This window comes from Ailuropoda melanoleuca, chromosome 10 (genome assembly GCF_002007445.2).
Source record: "Ailuropoda melanoleuca isolate Jingjing chromosome 10, ASM200744v2, whole genome shotgun sequence".
Classification (NCBI taxonomy): domain Eukaryota; kingdom Metazoa; phylum Chordata; class Mammalia; order Carnivora; family Ursidae; genus Ailuropoda; species Ailuropoda melanoleuca.
This window is the reverse complement of record NC_048227.1, coordinates 30,510,398-30,529,077: the sequence shown is the minus strand read 5'-3', so window position 1 is coordinate 30,529,077 and position 18,680 is coordinate 30,510,398. Positions and strand designations below refer to the sequence as shown.

Sequence of the window (18,680 nt, the reverse complement as noted above, 5' to 3'; positions counted from 1 at the left end):
ACACAAGCGGGGGGAGTGGGAGAGGAAGAAGCAGGCTCATAGCAGAAGAGCCTGACGTGGGGCTCGATCCCCCAACGCCGGGACCACGCCCTGAGCTGAAGGCAGACGCTCAACCGCTGTGCCACCCAGGCGCCCCTGGACCACAACTTCTTAATCCAGTCATCTGTTGNCATCTCGGCTCCTTCCATGATTTGGCTATTGTGGACAATGCAGCTATGAACATTGGGGTGCATATGGCCCTTCTCTTTACTACGTCTGTATCTTTGGGGTAAACACCCAGTAGTGCAATGGCTGGGTCATAGGGTAGTTCAATTTTTAACTTTTTAAGGGACCTCCACACTGTTTTCCAGAGTGGCTGTACCAACTTGCATTCCCACCAACAATGTAGGAGGGATCCCCTTTCTCCACATCCTCTCCAACAATTGTTGTTTCTTGCCTTGTATTTTTGCCATTCTAACTGGCGTAAGGTGGTATCTCAGTGTGGTTTTGATTTGAATTTCCCCGATGGCTAATGATCTTGAACATTTTTTCATGAAGACAACCAAAATATTAACATCAAAATCGACTGTCCTTGAATCTAAGCCCCTTGCCTCAACCAGCTGGATTCACAGTCATTAACTTGAGAAGGCGATAAAGTAAGAGCGTAAGAATAAGCACATAAGGGTTCTTTAATCAAATACCTTTGGGGCTGCCAGGTTCCCCGGGCTATCACTGAGTTATTTTATCCTTGGCTGAGACAAAATGAGAAACTGTGTCTGTCCACACCCTGAAGCCCTAAGCCCGGGTGCAAACATATGGTCCGATCGGGGGAGTTATTTACTGCAGAGCTCACTGTGACTGGCTCCTCTTGAGGTCATTTCTGCACTGGCAACATTTACCTTCAGTGTGCCAGGATAAAGCCCCCGGCAAGTCTGCAGAACTCAAAGTGCCTTCTTGTCCCAGGAAATTCATAGTCCTCTTCACATTCATATTAAAGAAAAGTGAATCGGTTCATGTTGGACTGTCCAATTCTAAGAGTGCTACAGGATTCATCCCCGCTTTCTTGTGGGGCTCACCATCACATCCCCACATCACCCTTCATCATTTCTCCAGGGATTAAAAAGCGCATGTGCATTTGACAAAAATAAAAGCTACAAAATACAGACACAATACCAGGAGCGTTCCTGGAGTATTTATTATGAGCCAAGCACTGAGCTACTCTATGAAGTAGGTACTATTTCTGTCTCCTTTTCAAAAATGAAGACACTGAGGGCAGGCTGGGGTCAGAAACAAACAAACAGAAGACCCTGAGGCTCAGAGGTGTTCAGGAACTTCCCCCTGATCATCCAGCTGGTAAGTGAAAGCTTGAATTTAAACTCAGACAACCTAACTCAAAGGTTCAACTTACTAACCATGATAGACTGACATTTCAAAGATTGACATAACCATGAGTCTATCCCTGCTCACATTTTGGCATGTTTCTTGTGGGCCTTTTCTCGAAGGGATAACAATTTCCAGAGCTGGAAGAGGTCTCAGAGATGGTATCACCCCAACCTTCATTTCACAGGCAAGCCTAAGGCCCACAAAGCTGACGGGCGTTTTTCCAGGTCACACTGTTATTTGGAAATGGAATTTAGGTCCTCGGACCTTTTGTCCAAGGTTTTCTGGGGCCTTCAGACTCACGTTGGTTGGGAGTGGCTTCCTGCAGAACCGTGTTGAGAAGGGTTTAAGGCCTGTGGGCTCAGAAGTGCTATAGTACATTAGTGATGACAGAGTGAACAAAGCAGCCTGGCCACGTGCACATCAGGAATTTCCACCTACTAAGAAGCAGTCCCTGGAAGAGAACGAGAATGCCCAGGGAAGGCTTTCCTAATAAAGATCAGCTATATTCTTCACCTACATCGGGGATCCCAAACTCCAATGCCTTCAGGGTCAAGTCTCTAAAATGAATGAGTGAAGTGGGCAAGTGGAGAAACGAGCAAAGGAAGAGCACCTGGCCTGCGGGGGTACGGGTGCTAGTCATCTCCAGCCAGCTGCTGCCTGCCGAGGGGGAAGATGGGACCGGTGTTCCCTGGCCTTCTGACTTTTTCCAATGAAGCACGAAATTCAGATTTTTTTTTTTTAAGAATGTGATGCCTCCTAACTTTAATGCTGGCAACTAATTCAAATTTGAATAATAAACAGGAAGCGCAGGACAAACAAAACACACCAGGTAATGACATTATGACCTCTTGTTTTCATGATGGCCTTACCAGAAGGCATCACTCCGTATTACAAACCCAAGATTCTATTTGTATTTCTCCTCTCCTCTTCTCTCACACTCTCCCCTTTCAGCCTCCCTCCCTAGCCTCCTTAGCCCCCTGCTCCCATCAGTCCATCTAGAGAAGCATTTCCCACCTGGGGCTACCAAATAGAACACAAACACCGCCCCCTCTGAACCCCCCAAACACAGCTATCGAGAGTCCAGGCGATTACCAATGACCCCCAAGGGCCACTTGGAAAGTTAGTCATGCTTTCAGGGTGATGTCTTTTGCTCTCCGATGACTTATGTAAGGAGGAGTAGATGATTGCATCTGACATGCCTCATCGCAAAGGCTAAAGATAGGCCTCCCCACTCTCTCAGGAACTACCCGATGTCTCCATAGCGGGAGCTGAGTGGGCTCCACCAACATTCCGATGTGCGTGTCTGCCCTTTCCATGAGCTTTCAGTGTTTCACTCACAGCCAAACTCCGGAGCTGCCACATTATAAGAGAAAGTTCCACCTCCTGTTGATGACCTATTACTCAGCATCACCATCCGGGCCTTTTGTATGGAACCCCCCCCCATTTCTGGTAATCCCAAGGATGGCTAGTAATTACCTACCCACTAGAAAGAAGAGGAGAATTTGCATACACCTCTGAAATCAGTCAGCATTTAGAGAACAAATACCGCATAGAAAGCCCCAAACCACAGTGTGGTAAGTTCATCTGGGAACTGCAGCAAGCTGCCATCAAAACCTATAACTTGATTCATTCAATCAACAAACGTTTACCAAGAAACAAATACAAAGGGCAAGATCAGCACAAGGTGCCAAAAAGAACATGCATATGAACCAGAAGTCAACCTTACTACAGGTGGAAAAATAGAAATATTAGTTTCAATAATCATGGTATAAACAGAATACTCCACAGCCATTTAAAATCATATTTGAGGGGACACCTGGGTGGCTCAGTTGGTTAAGCGACTCCCTTCAGCTCAGGTCATGAGCCCAGGGTCCTGAGACCGAGTCCCGCATTGGTCTCCCTGCTGAGCAGAGAGCCTGTTTCTCCCTCTCTCTCTGCCTGCCACTCCCCTTCCTTGTGCGCGTGCTCTCTCTCTGTGTCAGATAAATAAATAAATAGAATCTTTTTTAAAAAGCATTTAAATATACAAATAATACATAATAATAAATAATAAAATAATATTTGAGAAGTCTATTTAACAATAAGGGGAAATTCCATGAATACATAATCAAGTTTGAAAAAAATAAAAGCAGGATGTGAAATATAACTGGGTCAAAATCAGAATTAACACAGTCAGTAACCTCTCTCTTCTGCTCCTAAGACACAGAATTTATAGATAAATCTTTAGATGTTTTAAAATTTACATAGTACTGCTTGGAAATAGGAAAAGGGAATCAAAGATCAAAAATAAAGAGGACTCCCTGAAAAGAAATGAATCAAAAGATGGGACTCTACAATTTCAAGTAGGAATCAAAGCCACATGGTTCATGGGGGATGGGTTCAACATGAGCCATGGAAGCAGAGGTCCCAACACCTACCCAGGGGATAAGAGAGAAAACTGTACCTGGAATCATGCTGCTAGGAGTCACGGCCAAAAAGGATGCCCCTGTCTGTGGCAAGGAGCCAAAATGAAGTAACTTACATGAGACTGGGACCCAAGCCTGTACCACAGGATATAGAGAGCAGGGAGAGAGCTCTGAGCTTACCTGTTGACATGAGCTTTACTTTAAAAGCACATACCCTTGCAGACATAGGGCAGAAGAAATCATAAAATCACCTTAAAAATTCACAAACAAAAATTAGAGGACATATGAGGACATCCAATGATCAGAATCTACAAAATGAAAGAATTCATACCTGAAGAAACAAAGATATTAAAGCAATCAGAGATGGACTTTGCAGTACTTTTTTTTAATCCTCAAAGGGACAGAGGAAGGATTTACATTCACAAAGTGAAAAGAGGTTTTTTATGAAACAAAAAAAGCAGGAAGGTATAAAAAGGGGCCAATTATTCATCTTGGAAATATGGTGACCCACTATTGAAATTAAAAGCTCAACAGATAGGCAAAATAAGAGACCAGATACAAATAAAAAGAGCTGGTTAACTGGAGTATAGAACTGAGGAAATCTTCCCAAACACTGCACAGAGAGACAGAGAACTGAAAAAAAAGTGTTTAATTTAAGATACCTGGAGGACTGATCAAGAAACTACATATGGAGAGAACAGAGAAAATGTTGGAGAGGAAACATCCAACACATAATGGCTGAGATTTTTTCCGGAATTAAAGAAAACCCTGGATCTTCTGACTAAAAAAAGCCCACAGAGTGCAAAGTACAAAAAAAAAAAAAAAAAAAAAAAAAAAAAAACACAAAAAAAACCCCATCCCATATATACAGTATAATCCTGAACTGATAACTAACTAAATAGAGCTTAAAAGGAAATGGACCCACATGTCCAACTGTGGTTACTCCTGGTGACAGAACTTAGAGCAGAGAACTTTATTTTTTCTTTAAACATTAATATACTTTCTAAGCGGCCTACAATGAAACATTATTTTTATAAACTGTGGAGAAGGAGTATTCATTATTTCAAACACACATAGTATACTTTAAAAAAAAAAAGTGTGTCCTTAAGGAACTTACACTCTAGTAGAGGAGATGAGGTATGGATAGAAATGTCATATGAAATGGAGTCCCAGAAGTACCGACACGGATAGATGCAGCTAAAATCTAAGCCTTGCCTTTTCCCCCATGGAGACATGAGAAATAGAGGAGAGGGTGGAGGCTGTGAGGACACTACGTAGAAATGTGAAGGTCCAGAGCATACGCCTGAGTTATTAGGGGCTATTGCTGCAACAAGGGTGTATCCATTCAAAATGGCCAAACCAAGGTAAGATTAGAACTTTTTCTACATTGACCATTATTGTCACTTCTAAATTAATTATATTTCAAGACCATCCATTCATAGAAGGAAAAATTAGCATCTGTATTGTAAATTAACACCACAAAAATCTGCCATTTTACACATTTCAGTTATTATGAGGCTTTGTTCTTTTTTTTCCAATGGATCAAGTAGACTGAGGGGAAGGTAAAAATGGTGGAGCGGGGAGGTGTTGAATTTACTTGATAATCAAATTAACTACCATTCCTATCCACAGGGACACTATCAACTATCATGTTACCAATTTGGAAGTGAAAACAACACAAGTATGTTCTGGGCTTTACCAAATGAACATCATCTTAGGGGGAGACAGAAAGGCCTTTTCAGTCTGGGGAGAATCAGACGTTGTGCCCATAACACCACTGGCACACTCAACCAAGCAAGGTAGAGGTTTAGACATGTCTCATGGCTGCTTCTTCGGAGCCAAACAAACTGCATTCAGCGTTCAGCTCCAAAAGAAACAGGTGGCAAAGCCACAAGCCAACTAGAAGTGCTACTAATGGAAGGAAGGGCTGTTCACATCTCAGACAATCTCTTTCTTTTTTTAACACATCCAAGTTTCTCAAAATACCACTCTTTAACCCACCTCCTCTCAACATCACCTGCTCATCCCACACATGGGGCCCAACATATACCCCAACATTATCTGCGCTCACTTCTTTGATTCCCTACCACCAAGACCAACTCGGCAAGTCCTGACAAGAATAAGGAGCAACCAAGTCCCTTCGCCATTTTCAAACCAATTTACATTTTCCTTCCTCTCCCCTTCATCCCCTCTTACATCTCTCTCTAATCTTGATTTCTCTGAAAATGTCCTTTCTCATTTTCCTCTTACCATTTCTTGATTCCCTTTTCCTTCTGTACCATTAAGTGGGGTCATGCTCTTGTCCAATCCCCATAAGGCAGTTTTATTCTACAGAAACGTTGGATGCTGCCACCCATACCCACAAGGCTCCCTTTCTAACACCCCTTTAAGGAAGGAGCAGCTGCTGGTCCAGTAGGTCAGAGCCTGACATTCACAGTGGGCAGGGTCACTGTATATCAAATGAGTGCTCAACTATGAGCTCACTCTCTGTTCCTGCTCCTTTGCCTCCAGGCCAATGCGTAACTCAGGTAAGAGCGTGAGCCACACACCTGCAGCAAAGCCCTCTCAGCCTCAAGACACGTTCTCCAAGTCAGATTTCACCAGATTTCCCCATTGATCATGCTGGGCCCTAGTCAATTCACAGATTTTACTTTCAACATGGCTACTGTCTTTTGTGTGTTGCTTCTTTGGTCAAAACTTCAGAAGGGAGGAGGGGTCAGTGGTAATATTAGATCCCCAAATCACACTCCAAACCCCTGCTAGAAACTGCAGTTCTCCTTTTTCATGCCTTCGTCAGAAGGTCATTCCTTATGCACAAGCCCTAGGCTCTGATTCACTGAACCTCCCCATGGTTTATAACCTCCTATAAAATGAGAGTAATTCCTTGACCCTCTTGAAGATGGGATGACAAAGTTAAAGAATAGGCTTGATTTGCTGGAATGTGAGATCACAGCTTGAGAACAGAAAGCAGATCTAGTTCCATTGCCCACCGTGTGGCCTCGGCCAAGCCATTATCTGCCCCCTATGCCCCAGGCACTTCATCTGAAAGCTGTAGGATGCTCTAGGAGACTCCAAGACCTTTCCCAGTTCCAAAAACTGGTGGCAGGGCACAGCCGTTCCCTACCTTTTTCATTCCAGAAAGGAGACCCCCAAAACTGAGAGGTGGCGGGGAAAATGCTCAGCCACACGTAGAAATTCTGCTAGGCTGCAAACCATTTAAAATGAATGTTTAATAAGATACTGCATCGGTTGTATACTTCGGCTGAATGTGCTGCAGCCCAGGAGACGTGAAAGAATTAATACTGTTCCCAAAGGAGCTGGTGGGAATTGCTGAGGCAGAGGCAGAACCTGATTTGACAAATTTATAAAAGTGCTTTGAGAGCGTCAGAAGGAAAGTGCTCTGACAAATGTCTGCTCACTCCATTAGGATGTCTCCTGTTATCTAAGGAACACACTCTAAGAAGGTCTCAGGGTGGGGGACCATGGCACACAAGGACACGCACCCCCTGCTCCCCTTCCTAACCCACCCCAGTCCTTTCCTGGGGCTTAGAGATACAGTGCACCCATGACTCCAGGTTTTTCTCCTTCCTCACTTTGCTTCTCCCTTCTGACCCTCTTCCGTCCCTCCGCTTCTGCATGACCCTCAAATCAGACCCTCGTAACATTTCACCCCAGTCTGGAAGTCTCTCTCTCCTCTTCCCCAAACCAACACTCTCAGAGGGTCCACAGAAAGACCTTACCTCTCATTCTAAGCCAAGAGATGTGGACATACCTTCTTTCACTCTCCAACTTCATAGCAAAACCCATCCTAGGGAGGCAACCCCTCCATCTGCCCCAGTCAGCCCCACTCAGGGAACATGTACAAAAATGCCAGGTCCTCCATGCTCAAGGTCTGCCGTCAGTTCTCTCTACTCAGTCCTTAGAGGAACACTCTCCTGGGCACCTCCAGGAGTGCACTCAACCCCTCTTCCCCCAACTGCAGACAGTCTGTGGAAGCATGACATTTCTCTGCCCTTTTGTGCTTTACCTAAAAACTATGCATTCTATTCCATAACATACCCACATTTAATCGTTTTAAAAATAGTTTTAGTCACTTACCACAGAGGGAAAAAATGACATTTTCCCACAAATTGGGTAAAACTGATATTATAGAAACATGAGCCATAGTGTTGCAAGTGTCCCCACGCTCACCTCTGTGCACTATTTGGAAACCTCCAACTGTTCCACCATCCCACTACACATCTGCATTTTCTGAGTTCTTCCTGGCACACCCAAGGTGCCTCTGAGTACCCCACTTTAAGAACCAAAGAAAAAGGCATTTCCATTCATTTCTGGATTGGAGAGGCAGGACCTGGCTCTCACCAGGGCCAGTGACCACGACCCTTTTTCAGATCAAAACATTTGCCAGAGGGTCCCAAAGACCTGTGGTGGGTGCGGAATGATTGGTACACTCGCGGGTCCCGGCAGCCTATCACCTCCCCGACTTACCTTGTCAGCCATGATCATAGATGAGCCCCCGTGGATGCCCAGGATGGGGATGAAAGTCTGTGAAGAGATAAAATCCAGCATCTGAGCCACGGCCTCCTGGTCGGTGTCGTCCCCAAACACAAGGCCATGAATGCGCGCCCCAGACATGAGGTCGCACACATGCGTGATGAGGCTCTTGGGGTCTGTGCGGTTCATCAGCAGGGCTACCACGTTCACGTCCAGGGGCAGCTCTGCTGCCTGCTCGGGGCCCCACAGGTTTCGCAGTTCACGCTCCGTCACGTCGTGGCTGTGACCCAGCAGCACCGCAATGTTCAGCGCCGGGGGACCCTTCTCCGCCGCCGTGCCCTGCGCCGGACAGCGCCAGACCAGAAGGGCCGGCAGCACCAGCAGGGTCCAATAACCCAGTCTGCCCATAGTCGCCACTTACGGTCCCTGCAAGGTGGAGAGGGAGAGTCAGGGCCGTGGGGAGCAAGGGTTCTAGAGGAAAGGGATTACTGCCCCAGTCCCTGGCTCTAGGAGCCAGGTATAGAGCCCGTCCCCAGAGAGAGCTGACAGAGTCACTGACTCCATTCCCCATTCCCGATGCCACCCACATCCCTCAACCCAACTCTATCCACAACTCCAATCCGACCTCATTCTCCATCCCTGTCCCCAAGTTCATCTTTGCATCCAACCTCCTTCTCACCCCGTCTGCAGCTGCTTCTCCATACCTAACTCTGCCCACATGTCCCACCACACCCCCAAGTTAGCTGTGGACCACAGCCCCTGAGCGTAGGCGCCCAGAGCAAACCCTCCACCCACCCCTCTCCCACCTGCCTAGTGCAGACCAAGTTACCAACCCCGCCCCCTACTCACAAGGAGGAACTACAGACCAGCCCCCGCGTGCGGAGGCGGTGCTGAGACTCTGCAGCCCGGCTCCGGCTCCGGAGCTGGGCTAGTCGACTGACGCCCTCCCCCCCCACCCCCCGTGAACCCGCCCGGTGCAGCACAGACCTGGCTCCACAGGGCACCCGGGGCAGACCCGATTCCTCTCTTGCAGGGTACCCCCCAAGTGCATGGGATTGAGGACACTCACTTGTGCGCCCCAGGGTTCCGGGTGCCTGGGGGGAAATTAGGGCGGGCCCCACCTCGCGTAGGGGCGGTAAAGCGATTTCCACTCAACAGAAGGCGGGCCCCAGGGCCCGCCCCCTACACGCGCGCGTGCACACACACAGAGGCACACACACGCCCTCTCTCACACGCGCCACAAGCAATGCAGAATCCCGGAGAGGAGAGGAGGTGCGTCCCCCCACCCCGTGGGCCGGCGCGTGGGAGCTGGCAGAGAACGTGCGTGGGGGAAAGGTAGGCTCCTAAGCAGCTTTCCGACGGACGTGAACTGTACAGCCCCTCCCCAGGCTTTTCACCCCAGATCCTGTTACCAAGTCTTAGGGGCATGTGGGCAGTGGGCTGCACAACCTCACAGGCACGCGCGCGTTTCTGCGCACAGCCACAGGCCGCCGTAGCGGTGCCCACCGCCATCCGGAGTCCGCACACGTCCTCAGTCGGAGCACACACATGTATCGCACCAGGTGCACAACTGCGCGTGCCTGCAAATACCAGCACAGTCGTGCACGCGTGCACAGGCGCGCGCCCCTCGGGCCTGGCGCTGCCAGAGCCAGGGGAAGTTGGGGAGAACTCGTTCTGGCCGAGGCACTCTTCGGGTGAGCACCGCGGAGCACGGAGCCGCAGCGCCCCCTGGTGCTCCTCCGCGCCTCGCTACAGATTCTCCCTCTCTTGCTTCCTCTCCCTCTCTCCTGATCCTGCTCCCGCTCTCTCTCCGGTCGAGTCTTCCTCTTCCCCGGCCGGCCGAGCCCAGGTCTCCCGCTGGGGCGTACCTGTAGCCGGAGAAGGTCGAGGATGCAGTGGGGCGCGCTGCGCGCACGAGCATCTCGGCCGCCTCAGCAGCCACCGGGTTTAGCGGGTTCCCGCATGCTGCGGCCCCCGCGCGCTCCCCTGGCTGTCCCGCGCTGTCCGCATCGCCCCCACGGGGGGCGGCTATCCCAGCCGGAGGCTCTGCAGCAGGGCTCTACCGGGGTGGAGAAGAGACAGAGAAGCAGGGTCAGCCCACCGGCAGGGGAAAGGGGACTGGGGGGCAGGCTGAAGTCCGCAATGCTGACAGCCCCCTGTGCGCACAGGGGGCTAGACCGCAGAGGGGGAGCTGAAGCTCCGTGACCAAGACCCCCTGTGCGGATCCTCAGACCCTGCGGTCGATATGGAGAGCTCCGCTTCGGGGCGCACAGGAGAACCGGAGCCCCAGGTTGGCCACGCACGAGAAGCTAACTGGGCATCTCCACCCTCACCCCCTACCACCTCCCTGGCGCCGGCTGCTGGGAGTTGTTCGGCCGGGAGCTGCTGAGCGAAGGGGGTAGGGAGAGAAAGGGGGGGGGCGGCTGGCTGAGTTTGCGATGAGCCGGCAGGAGAGGGGGAGGGAAGGACTCGGGCTCCCGCGGTCCTGGATCCCCGAGGGAGGTGCGATCATTTCCACGCAACGACCCCCTTTAGGTCCTGCCGCCCCCTCTTATTCAGGCCTCCCACTGTCTTTTCCCTAAAGGGGCCGCCCAGGCCCCGCGTCCCGCGCCAGCACTCACCGCAGCCTCTCTCCACATAGTTCTCAGCAGTGGCCGCTCCTGGTCATCTCCAGGGCTGATGGCTGCGGCCGCGACTCTCAGCGCTCACCCAGCCCCATGCTCCGGCCAACCCCGCGGCGCCTCCCTCCAAAAGCCAGAGCTCGGCTTCCTGCCCCACTCCGGACAACAGCTGCCCGGTCCTCTGAGCGCGCCCGAGAGCCCTCTCTGCAGCCCAGGCTCCGGGCTGGTGGTGTGTGAGGGCGAGTGTGTGTGTGAGTGAGTGTGGGAGCGCGCGCGCGAGTGTGGCCGGGGATCCCCGCGGTCCCCGCCGGAGAGAGGCGCGGGCGGGGGATGGCAGCTCCCTCTGGGCCCTTCGCTGCGGGGCCAGCTCGCCTCCAGGCGTTCAGCTCCCCATTTCCCGACGGGAGTCCGGAGAGCGCCTAGCCACCCTGGTTCACAGCACTGCCAAAGCCGAGCTTCTGGGGCGTGCTTCTGCTGCGGTCGCCTCGGAGGAAGAGGAGGAGGAAGGCAGGGGCGCCCCCACGCCAACTTAAGGACTTGTTCTCAGTCGACTAGACGCAGCAGCCCCCGCGACAGCTAGAGAGGCTTGGAGCTCCAGTGGGTGAAAGCATCTCCCGCCCGTAGCCGCCCTCCCCGGAGGCGGGCCGAGGCAGACCCCGCAGTCCCTCGGCGGCGGTGCGGAGCACGGCCACCCGTTCCCGGAGCGCACGGCGGCGACAGAGCCAGGATAGGCGGCTGCCTGGCGAAGGGGGTGCCTGCGGCGGTGTGCCGCTGTCCGTGGTGCTGAAACCACGCTCTCCGCCCGCTCCTGGGCGTCTGGTGCGGCTGAAGAATCAATTATTCAGATCTGTGCTACCGCTTCCTCCTCCCCCAGTGCCTCGCGCTGGGTACAGCAATCCCCCTCCACGCACAGGCGCGCCGACACACACACGCACACACACACCCCACAGAATCTGCTCTAGTGCTTCTCCCAGTGCATCGCCACCCCCGGAAGGGAACCCACTCCTCTCATCTCAGGGAGCCAGAATCCTAAAAGTAAAGACATCTCTACATCCCCCACTTGCTTCCTTCTTGTTTTCTAAGTTAGATCAAACAAAAGTCGCCCTGAAGCTGCCACTTCTAAGCTACCAGCAGGGGTGAGCCAGAGAGCATGGGACTGCCTGGGTGTGTGAGGCCTGGCTGGCTTGAATTCTGGCAACTGAGCATGAAAAACATTGTCAAGTGAGGACCTTTGACCTTTTTACACTCAGCTGTATCTCTCCTTCCAACTCCCTGGTCCCTGCTTTCCTTTCCTCAGGCCCTGGAAAGAAAAGGACCTTAAATTATATGAGGTTTTTGCAATCAATGTTCTTTCTAACCCTGCATCCTCCACTCATCAGCCTGATGTCACCTTTGGGCTTGCTCTATATTTATCTTCCCTTATCAATTGTTAATCTGAAAAGTGAAGACAGTAAGAATATCTATTTCTCAGGGTTATTTCAGAAAGAAAACGAGATAGCCTTGGTAAAGGAGCCAACAAAGTCCAGCACATAGTAGGTGCTTGATCAACATGAGGGCCCTACAAAGTGGCCTAGGAGAGAAGGGCTTCTTTCCAGGAATGCTGAATACTGACTACTGAAATGGAGACAGGAACGGGACACAGTTCAGAGAATTATGGGTTTATTATTGAGCTGGCTGTTGTATGTTAAGTTCTCTGGAGTTTTACTAATTCAAAAGACAGAAAGAATGGAAGAAATTCTGGAAGGTAAATGAAAATGGTGGGTTGTGTGAAATACAGCAAAGAGTAGAGAAGCTTTCTATTTCTTGAGGCTGTAACTGGACTAAGCTGGCTTGAGTGAAGAAGATCATTTCCTGGATATTGGCACAGGTACAGGACCCTAGCTTGGAGACTTACAGGGAAATTAGGCTCTTCTGTTTAAATGATGTATAAATTATATACAATAAAACACACATCTCTTAAGAATTCAGTTCAAGTTTTGAAATTATATGCATCTGTGTAGACCATCACCCAAAACAAGGTATAAAATATTGTCATCACCCTCAGAAAGTATCCTTGTGTCCCTCTGTTGTTAATTCCACATCCCCCAATAGAAGCCACATTTTTTTTCTAACACGATATATCAGCTTGGCTTATTTTCAAACTTCATATGAATGGATCCTATGTTGTACATTTTTTTGGTGACTGGCATTTTTCACTTAACCTAATGTCTAGGAGATTCATTGATGTTGCTGCATGTAACAGCAGTTTTTCCTTTGTTGTTGCTGAGTACCTTCCCATTGTATGAATAAACCACACTTTGTGCATCTAGTCTCCTACTGATGGACATGTGGATTGTACCCGTGGAGCTTTTTAAAATACAGGTGGTTGCACCCATTTTAGAACTTCTCCATCCAAATCTTCAGAGGTGAAGCCAAGCATGTGTATTTGTTTTAATCTGCAGATGATTCTGATGATGCCTTGCTTAATAACCCTCCATACGTTCCATACTTGAACACCAACACAGACCATGAAATAGTCTTTGATAAAAACTATTGGCATGGAGAGTGTGAAGTCATTCGTGACCAGACTCGTAGAAAGGTAAATCACACAGGAGTGGTGTCTTCTGAATAGAAAAAGAAGACAGTCCTCCATTTGAAGGAACCGTCTATCTCTGTAGACACAGGCAGCTGGACGTCTCCCCAGTGTGGAGAGCCATTTAGGGTCAGACACCTTGAACTCCACCACACAGGTGGAGACTGTAACAGTGTGTATGTGATCGTGACAATTTACCCCGTGCTGGGCTGCAAAAGCTAAACCAACCACAGAGCTTAGGACACAGAGCAGGATTTTGGTACTCAAGACTTTCGGATGAAAAACCTTCATCGCAGCTATGCTGACAAAGACTATGTGCAAAAAAAAAAAAAAAGAAAGAAAGAAAAAAAGCGTCCCTAGTCACACTGTTCTGCAGTCAATTTTGCCAATTGGTTTTATTGCCAGTCACATCATTAAAGTGACTGAAATTACCTAGTGTGGTCTTAAGGAACAAATTGTTTCAGTTGTTTTCTATCCGATTGATTTATCTTCAAATGCTTCACTAAAGAAATGACCCCCATGGTTGCCACTTGCTTGGAGCCACTTGAACACTGTGGTTAAAAACCAACCACCATATCATGTCTATAGCACTGAAGTAAAATGGGCCAGTCATTGATTGTGCTTCTCTTAACATCTCTATTCTCAAAGGAAATGGATAAAGAATGGCAGCATTTTGGCTGAAAGACCTTTAGAGACGATCCTGTCTTGTGCATTGTGTTTTCAAGTAAGTTTGGGGAACTCTGCCTACCTGAGTCACTTTTAAGTGAATTCTTACATTAGAAAACGTCCTGTAGGTTAATGTGTTTATTAATCCAGCAATATTCCAGAATAAATTGATCATGGAAACCTGTTTTATTCCACAGAACAGCTGTTGCCATCTAACGGAACTAATGTCTCTCTGAATGCTTCCTGAGAATTTCAGACCTAGACCAAAACCTTTATTTTGCATATGGGGAAAGTAAGACTAATTAACTTTAGTACTGTGAGACAAGAGGCCAAAGGCAAAATTTGGACCAGGACCCCAAATTTTTGTTTTGCTTGTCTGCTGTGTAAAGTTAAGTACGTGTGTGTTTGCATTCTACAAGGTTATTGGGATTCCAAAGCAGTACAATACAATCCGGAGAGAGAACAATAGAGTAAAAAAGAAATTCAGGGGTGGCCAAAAGCCTGAAACACCACCCTAGCCACCACTTTCATCCCTGTTTTGTCACTGGCGATCTATCTTCACCGTCCCTCCAAATTCCAGCCTGTCGGTTCCACCTTACGTGCTAACCGCGGTCCCTTCTTGATGTTCTTTTACATGATGGTAGTTACAGGAGTACAGTGTGTACGTGTACACAGGACAGGTGAGTACCGCTCACTCACCTGTCCTGTGCCAAGGCAGACATCATTAATCGATTTGTGAACTCTTTCTTTCAAAGTTTAGATAGAACTTAGATAAGCTTGCGCAGGTGTTCTGGGTAGCCCCATCCGGTGATCAGAGTTGGCTCCACTTTGTCATTCCTGACAGTAAGCTCTCATAGATTCCTGAGTTTAGCATAACCTGACTCTGATTACCTATATCTCTTTTACTTTCTCTCAGATCCTAACTTCCCTGCTCTCAGGTGACCTTAAAGACTTTCTCCTCTTTAGACTTCAGTTTATCCATTTGTAAAACAAAGGTTCACACGAGCCATGATGACCTCAGAGCTGCCTTCCATAAGGGATGCTCAATGATTCTGTACCTTTTTCTGAAGATCTTGACCTTGGGGTCCGTGAAGGTGCTAGTTAACCCTCTCGTAATATCTTATCCAAAAGGCTAAAAATCCCTTCCTGCTCCCATAACCCATTCAGATATCAATAGTTGTAATTAGAGCTTAAGGTTTTTTCTAAACAAATCCACTGCTAGTCTTGAGAACTAAAATTAAGACAGCAGCAAAAGATTTTGTACCTTCTTGGTCTTCACCCAATGCAAACCAGTGCCCTCCCTTATATCAGACAGGAGCCTGGGAGACACCAGAACATACCATTGTGAAAAGAATAACTGTACGTTCTACTGCTTTGAGAAACGTCATTAACCTTTCCAGGCCTCAGTTCCTTCATCAGTGAAATGGGAGTAAAATCACTCTGCCTCCCCCAGCACTGTAGTGAATATTGTGTAAGGGTATGTTTTAGCGTGAATCCTTCCAAGAGGAGTAAGGGGTCTGCACCCAATTCCAAAGTAGGGGAGGGGTCCCCACACCACCAAGCAATTCTTTGACACCAGCTGGGGGTCCTACAATTCAACTCAAATCTGACCCTATGTGGAGATACCATCAGACTCCACAGGTTAAGGGCTCAGTCCCACAAGACTACCCTTCACTTCAGATGCCAACTGCCAAGGCATCTGTTTCCTGCGCTTCTGACTGGCTATAAATCAGAGGTTCCCACAACCCCCTCCCTGGGTTTCATTAATTTGCTAGAACTGCTCACAGAAGTTAGGAAACCAGCTTACTGACTAGATTACTGGTTTATTGCAATGGATATTAAAGGATACAAATCGACAGCCAGATGAAGAGATTGTGTGTGTGTGTGTGTGTGTGTGTGTGTGTGTGTGTATTAGAGATATGTAGATACATAGAATATGGAATATAGATGATCATATGCAGCAAGGTACAGGGAAAGGATGCAAAACTTCCACACCCTCCCCAGGTGCACCACTCTCCCAGCATCCCACATGTTCACCAACCCCCAAGCTCTCCAAACCCTGTCCTTTGGGTTTTTATGGAGTCTTCATTACACAGGCATGCTTAAATCATTGGCCATTGGCGATTGAGTTCACATCTCCACACCATCTCCCCTGCCTGGAGAACCAGGGATGGGACTGAAAATTCCAACCTACTAATCATGTGGTTGGTCCCACTGGGCAGACAACAAGCCCCATCCTTAAGGTGCAAGCCAAAACCCACACCTTATTAGCATAAAAAAGGACACCTTTGTGCTCTTATCTCTGAGGAAATCCCAAGGGTTTTAGAAGTTCCATGCCAGAAACAGGAACAAAGACCAAATATCTTATTATTAATCACCATATCACAAGCAGACCCCAAGATCAGGATTTGAGAACCTTAGTTTATCTGGGAGGTGATCTAGAAAGCACAAGAGGGAGTGGCAAAGGAGGAAGCCAGTAACAGGCATGTTAATAGGAGAGGGGCCAATAGGGTCAACTTAGCCCCAATCCCGCTGAAGACCAGCTGAGACTATATAGAATACACCTCAGGATTGTCCTACTTGGTGGCAAGGAATGGGGGATGGAGGGCAGGATTAATTCACCCTCTCATCCATCATTGGGTGAAGCTCTTAACTCCCCACCCTTCCAGTATCCCCTGTGCACACACATGCAGGAAGCCACTGGGGTGCACGTGGACTTCTACAAGGCTGGGAGATGTGAGTGGAGCGAAGGTCACACTGCCTGACCAACCCCAAGGGCTTGGATCAAGTGAAGACACCAAAGTGAGTGGGACAGAAGAGAAGGGACGGAGGGAGAGAGATGGTCAGGCCTCTGCTGTGCAATGAGCCTGAGAGCCTTTTAACAACTTGGACTTCAGAGAGAAGAAAGCCAAACATGTGTGTGTGTCATGTCTAACAACCAGTCCCCCTGCTCACTAGAAAATGTGGCTCCATCTGTGTTCTAGAATCTGACCCTCAGGACAGTGCTTTGAAAGCCCTGCAGTCAGAGCATTTGAGGCCAACTTCCCAAGGCCAGGAATACTCAAAAAGTCTCATCACTCACCCCACAGATGAAGAGGGAGACTCAGTCAATTATGATTCTGCTTGATTCACGAGTCTGCGTGCAGGGAGAAGACTTCTCAGAGAAATGTCTGGATGCCAAGGAGAGAGGTCATATTTCCTGGTGCCTAGGATCATTGAAGCATGCCATCTTGAAGCTTCAGAGGCCCATGGGGACCATCAAACCTTCGATATGGCTCTTTAAAGGTGAGGACACTGAAGCCTGGAGACGTGAAGCAAGGTGCTGAAGGTCACACGGTTACTACGGGTCACACACAGTCTCTTATTGTGTCTTCTTGTCACCGGGAGGGCCCTTTCCCTACCCATGAACACAGACTCTGTGGGGCATGAATTCCAGTAGAGGCTGCCAGATGGGAAGTCACCACAATTATTCCCTGAAGTGCGCACAGTCCTTGGGTCCCCCTGGTATCTGCATCTAACTGGGCAGGTCCAAAGGCATTAGAGCTGGGAGTTGAGGCTAGGGGTGAGGAGGGGAAGGAAAGATGACCCAGTTACTGAGTCCTTTCACCAGAGAAGTAACGTGGGGCATCGCTCCCCCACTTGGAGCACTTAATGGTAGTAAAACAGTGCAGTAGTCAAGAGCCCTGACCAAGAACACCAAGTGGTGCCGGGCAGAGCTAGGGCTTGAACCCATTTGTGTCAGGCTCCAGAAGCTGCACTTTGAACCACTACGTTATCTGTCGAAGTCACCAATTTGCTGGACCTCTTTAGATGGGTTCCTTACCCTCGCTGAGGCTTATTTTCCTCCTCTTCTAGGGTACAAGAACATCAGGTCGGCAATTGCTAATGCTCAAACTTATATCCTAAGTAGGAGAACCCCTTCTGAATGCCATCCCCCACACATAACCCGCACACAGGAAGCAGCGAAAAGTGGGGCTTTGGTCCCAGGTTGAAAGGGGGTAGGAGGCTGGGGGGTTCCTTGACCCTTCCCCAACTCCACCCCCACCCACACATAGCTCCTGAAAGAATGCTAGGATTCTGATGAATGCATTTTGAAAACGTGGTCTGACCCTGGCACTGTACAGAAGAGACTGAAGAACTGTAAGGAGCAGGGGGACCACGTGGAATTGTTCATCAGGAACTGGCTGAGCAAAGATCAGAATCCAGGACTTGCAAGTCAGCCGGGCATTAAGAAACAGAATGTGAACCCTGGCTCTTAAACTTACAAGCTGCATGACCGTGGGTAGGTCCCTAGGCCTCTCCATGCCTCAGTTTCCTCATCTATAAAATGCGGATAATAATAGTACTTAAATATGGGAGTGTGTAAAGAGTAAATTCAGTGGGAAAATGCACATAACAGCACTTAGCATAGTAGCCAGCCTTTGTCAGGGTTTAACAAATGTCAGTTATTTGTACGCTCATTATTGCCTGATAGGACCCTTTGGGGCCTAAGGAAGAGGTTCCCCTGGGATGGTCTGTCCCCTGACAAATACTTCCCTCAGCTGAACACTCCCCGTGTGT

The 18,680-nt window shown here is 48.8% G+C and overlaps 1 protein-coding gene across 1 annotated transcript in view; it reads right to left on the bottom strand.

The window, feature by feature from the left end:
- The window catches only part of GRIN2A (glutamate ionotropic receptor NMDA type subunit 2A), a 369,848-nt gene extending 358,050 nt beyond the window's left edge, over positions 1-11,798 (bottom strand). Inside the window, exons 1-3 of the mRNA XM_034670381.1 lie at positions 10,883-11,798; positions 10,130-10,320; positions 8,256-8,687 (exon numbers count right to left, since the gene is read on the bottom strand). Coding sequence (XP_034526272.1) covers positions 8,256-8,669 — 414 coding nt within the window. The 5' untranslated portion in view covers positions 8,670-8,687; positions 10,130-10,320; positions 10,883-11,798. The remainder of the gene's footprint in view (positions 1-8,255; positions 8,688-10,129; positions 10,321-10,882) is intronic.
- Positions 11,799-18,680: the final 6,882 nt, after the last annotated feature.